The 4,892-nt window shown below is 35.2% G+C and overlaps 1 protein-coding gene across 1 annotated transcript; it reads left to right on the forward strand.

The window, feature by feature from the left end:
* The first annotated feature begins 758 nt into the window (after positions 1–758).
* Positions 759–4,688, forward strand: LOC122406344 (uncharacterized). The gene is made up of 5 exons (XM_043411742.1): positions 759–1,033; positions 1,626–1,961; positions 2,082–2,249; positions 2,349–4,370; positions 4,462–4,688. Exons 1-5 carry the CDS (start codon positions 844–846, stop codon positions 4,686–4,688), a joined length of 2,943 nt encoding a protein of 980 aa, XP_043267677.1. The 5' UTR covers positions 759–843.
* The last annotated feature ends 204 nt before the right edge of the window (positions 4,689–4,892 follow it).

The raw sequence follows: 4,892 nt of genomic DNA on the forward strand, positions 1-4,892 counted from the left end.
AAGATTCAAGAACATGAATCGACACAGATTCTTGAGATAATAGGAGAAGCGGATAAAATAGAACTGCAGAATTTGGCATATACTTTGGATCTTGCGACTCTAGGTAATCTTATATAGACGTATATAATCACAAAGATTCCCATGATAAAAGATCGAATATGAATGAAGAATTGTGCACAAAAAAACAGCAAATCTCAAAGTGATTAAAATGATAGAATGAATAGTTTCAAGACAATCCTCCAAAGGTCCATAAACTCGAAAAGTACGTCTTCAAAACGTTCATTTCAATGATTACTCCCCGTAATTGTATAAAGCGTGGTTCAAGGACTGTCTCCAAATTCATCAATTGGTATAACAGATCGAGTTCAAAAAAATCTATCAGTAAAAACAAATATAAACATTGCCGAACTGAATAGTTTCGAATAATAGATTGTCGATGTTTCTAATAATTACCAGTGAACAGAGAAAATTACATAGATGAAATTGATTTGAATCGATAAATATATGAATGCATGATCAGACATATTATACGGTGGATAACTTTTGCTAAGAAAATAAAAAAATCATTAGTAATTTTTGTTCGCGCATTCTGTTTACGATATTGTGGAAATAATTGTTTATTTGCAAATGATTCTCAGCGAACATTATACTTCGAATTTTGTCATCACAAAGTCTAAATATAAGTTATATTCCACAGAGGTAGATGTTAAAGATCAAAATCTACCAATGGAGTCAATTGAAAATATTGGCGAAGAATTCATTGCAGAGGTAAACGAAAAAATCGAAAATACAGATTTGAACGATGAGACAGAAAAAAGTATTGATGTAAAAGAAAATATAAAGATGAGCCCAAAGATCAGTAAGAAAGTATTTACGGTACAAGCGGATAAAAATCATGGCGATGAAATTTTGAATGGAGGAGCGGACGAAAAGATTCAAGAACATGAATCGACACAAATTCTTGAGACAACAGAAGAAGAGGATAAAAGAGAACTGCAGAATTTGACGTATACTTTGGATCTCGCATCACTAGGTAAATCATATAAAGATAGATATAATAACAAGGACTCTCACAATAAAAGATCGGCTATGAATGAAAAATTATGCACAAACAAACAGCGAAACTCAAAGTGATTAAAATGATAGAATGAATAGTTTCAAGACAATCCTCCAAAGGTCCATAAACTCGAAAAATACGTCTTCAAAACGGTCATTTCAATGATTACTCCCCGTAATTGTATAAAGCATGGTTCAAGGACTGTCTCCAAATTCATCAATTGGTATAACAGATCGAGTTCAAAAAAATCTATCAGTAAAAAAATATAAACATTACCTAACTGAATAGTTTCAAAGAATAGATTGTCGATGTTTCTAATAATTACCAGTGAGCAGAGAAAATTATATAGATGAAATTAGTTTGAATCGATAAAAATATGAATACATGATCAGACATATTATTCGGTGGATAACTTTTGCTAAAAAAGAAATAAATTATCAGTCGTTTTTGTCTGCGCATTCTGTTTACGATATTGTGGAAATAATTGTTTATTTGCAAATGATTCTCAGCGAACATTATACTTCGAATTTTGTCATCACAAAGTCTAAATATAAGTTATATTCCACAGAGGTAGATGTTAAAGATCAAAATCTACCAATGGAGTCAATTGAAAATATTGGCGAAGAATTCATTGCAGAGGTAAACGAAAAAATCGAAAATACAGATTTGAACGATGAGACAGAAAAAAGTATTGAGGTAAAAGAAAATATAAAGATGAGCCCAAAGATCTGTAAGAAAGTATTTACGGTACAAGCGGATAAAAATCATGGCGATGAAATTTTGAATGGAGGAGCGGACGAAAAGATTCAAGAACATGAATCGACACAAATTCTTGAGACAACAGAAGAAGAGGATAAAAGAGAACTGCAGAATTTGACGTATACTTTGGATCTCGCATCACTAGGTAAATCATATGAAGACGGATCCAATACTCGGTGCTTTTGAATGGATAATATTAATTATGCTAATTATCTAATTCAGTAAAACTTGTAATTTAATCTGAGGTTATTTTGGATCGCTGTAGATATTCCTTACACTGAAGCTGACATTATGACGTTTCCGTTGGATGAGAATATTTTTGTAAATGTGGAGACAATGGGAAAAGGATCCAATCAAGAAACGTATTCTCAAAAACCACGAATTATAAGTGATGAAATTTTCAGTTTTCCATTACTGCAGCTTGATGAACAGCGTAAGACCTACACTCTACTGAAGATTTAAAAAAATTCAAATCTTTTTTCATGATTTAAATTGCGCGTATATTTAAAATTATCTTTGTACATATTTTCAGAAGAAACGGGAGGAAACATCTCGGACATTATTATGAAATACCCTGATTCACAAAGTATGACCTTTGTGGGTCAGCCCACAATGAGTTCAACGGTTTTGGAGTTCGAAAATACCGAAGAAACCAACGAACCGAATGATGAGGAATATGTACCGATTGCGAATTCATCTGATTCGGATACGAACACATCTGTAGATGAAACTCCTGAAAAAACATCAAAACCGTCGAGAAAAACATCTTTGAACATCACTTTGGGTTCGAACAAACCGGGTATGTCTGCTCCTGATGATGCAGATTTAATAGTGGGAGATTCAAGCAGTGCACCTCACTTGAAACGAAATTTCTGTTTTTACTGCCAGAAATTGCAAGCAAAAATCGCTCGACATCTCGAAACTGTCCACGCCAAAGAGGAAGATGTGAAAAAATTTGCACAACTTCCTCCGAACAATAAAGAGAGAAAAACAATAATTGCGATGCTCCGAAAAAAAGGAAATCATCTATTTAATAACGATAAGCGATTTAACAACGGACAGCTCTTGGTATGTCGTCGCCCAAATCAGAGAATGCATAAATCTGCAAGCGATTTTATTGCCTGTGGTAATTGCAAAGGCCAATATGCCAAATCGGTAATAAGACACCATTTCCGGAAGTGCACGCAAAAAACGACGGGTCCTGAACGACTTGCAATGGTCTGTGGGCGAAAAGTGATTGCACGTCTGCATGAAAAAGCAAACCATTTAGTGCGTCGATACATTTTTCCGTATCTGCGCGAAGACTCGGTCGTGAGAGGTATCAGATACGATGAACTGATGATCTTGTACGCCAATAAGCAATGCGAAAAATATGGATCACATCAGCACCATTTCCAAATGATTCGCGCGCGCCTTCGCCTGCTAGGCCGATTTTTGGCAGAAATGAAAAATATTAATCCTGGGATCAAAAATTTTGCTGATGTTTTTATTCCACGAAATTATGACGCAACTGTTGACGCTGTCAAAAAAGTCGCAGAATTCAATGAAGAAGAACGAAGATTCGCACATCCAGCAGTAGCTACAAATTTAGGAACTCTCTTAAAATATTGTGGAGATATTCTTCGTTCTGAGTACATCAAAAACGAAAACGAACTAAATCAAAAACGTGTGGAAGACTTTTTGAAATTGCTTGCAGAGGGGTACGGAACCAGCATCAACCGAGTAGCCACCGAAACGCAGGCGCAAAATAATCGGCGAAAAAAAATTAGTCTACCGTCAACTGACGACATTAAAAAGTTTTATGACTACCTATCAGCTGAGCGCATCAAATATTTCGAATCGTTGAAGGAAAAATTCTCAGTGTTAGCATGGAGGAAACTGGCAGAGACAACTGTGCTCTCTCTTTTGATCTTCAACCGTCGACGTCCAGGAGAGATTGAAAGACTGTACGTCGAGGATTTTCAACACCATCAAACAATCGATAGTATTGCTAATAAAGATGCGTATGCGGCTTTGTCAGATGAAGGAAAAAAATTAGCGCGAACTTATGTCCGGTTGGAAATTCGAGGAAAATTGGGGCGCGGCGTACCAGTTCTTGTGCATTCCACAATTTTCGAATGTCTGGAACTGCTTCTTCATCACAGAGAAAATGCTGGAATTTCACCCAAAAACCCCTACCTCTTTGCGTTGATCTCTAATGACAAAGATCGTTTTCGATATCTAAGAGCCTGTAATTTGATGCGGAAATATTCTATAGAATCTGGAGCCGTCATACCAAATTCACTTCGTGCAACAAAGCTAAGGAAACATCTTGCTACGCATTGTCTAAATTTGAATCTTTCGAACGGTCAAGTTACAGATTTGGCGAACTTCATGGGCCACGAAGAAAAAATTCATAAAAATATTTATCGACAACCTGTACTGCAAACTGACATCGTGCAAATGTCAAACATTTTAAAACTCGCTCAAGGTATAGATGATGAATCTTCGTGTGAATCGGAAAATAGCGAGGAAGCAGTATCTGACGATAACGGAGGACAAAGACGAGAAGCAGGTAATAATCATACAAATATTAAGAAAATTTAAAATATATTAATAAAGAAAAATAACAACTTAATACAATTTTTCGTGTTGTTAAGTTTCAGATAGCTTTCAAACTGAATATGATTCATTATCCCCGAAAAATCCGAGAAGATGGACATCTGAGCAACGAAAGATTGTAATGGATCGTTTCAAGTCACAGCTTCAATTAAATGAAATGCCGACAGGTCGTGATATGCAAAAGCTAATTGACAAAGAAAAATGTCTAAAAAATAAAAATGTACCGCAAATCCGATCGTGGCTACACAATCAAAAAAAAAAACTCGGCTGAATATCTTGATCTAATCGTCTCTGTTTTCTGGATGTTTTTCTAATTTTGATATTTTTTGTCCCATAATATTTTGTTTGTTCGTCTCTTGTGCATAATAAATCAAGCTTTTCCATGACACTCTTATTTCTTTCGTTTTTCACAGCTCCAAAAAGTTTTACTCCGAATAAAAATGTACAGATTTGATAGGTTTCTAATTCCAGTTCT

The sequence above is a fragment of the Venturia canescens genome, chromosome 2 (genome assembly GCF_019457755.1).
Source record: "Venturia canescens isolate UGA chromosome 2, ASM1945775v1, whole genome shotgun sequence".
NCBI lineage: Eukaryota > Metazoa > Arthropoda > Insecta > Hymenoptera > Ichneumonidae > Venturia > Venturia canescens.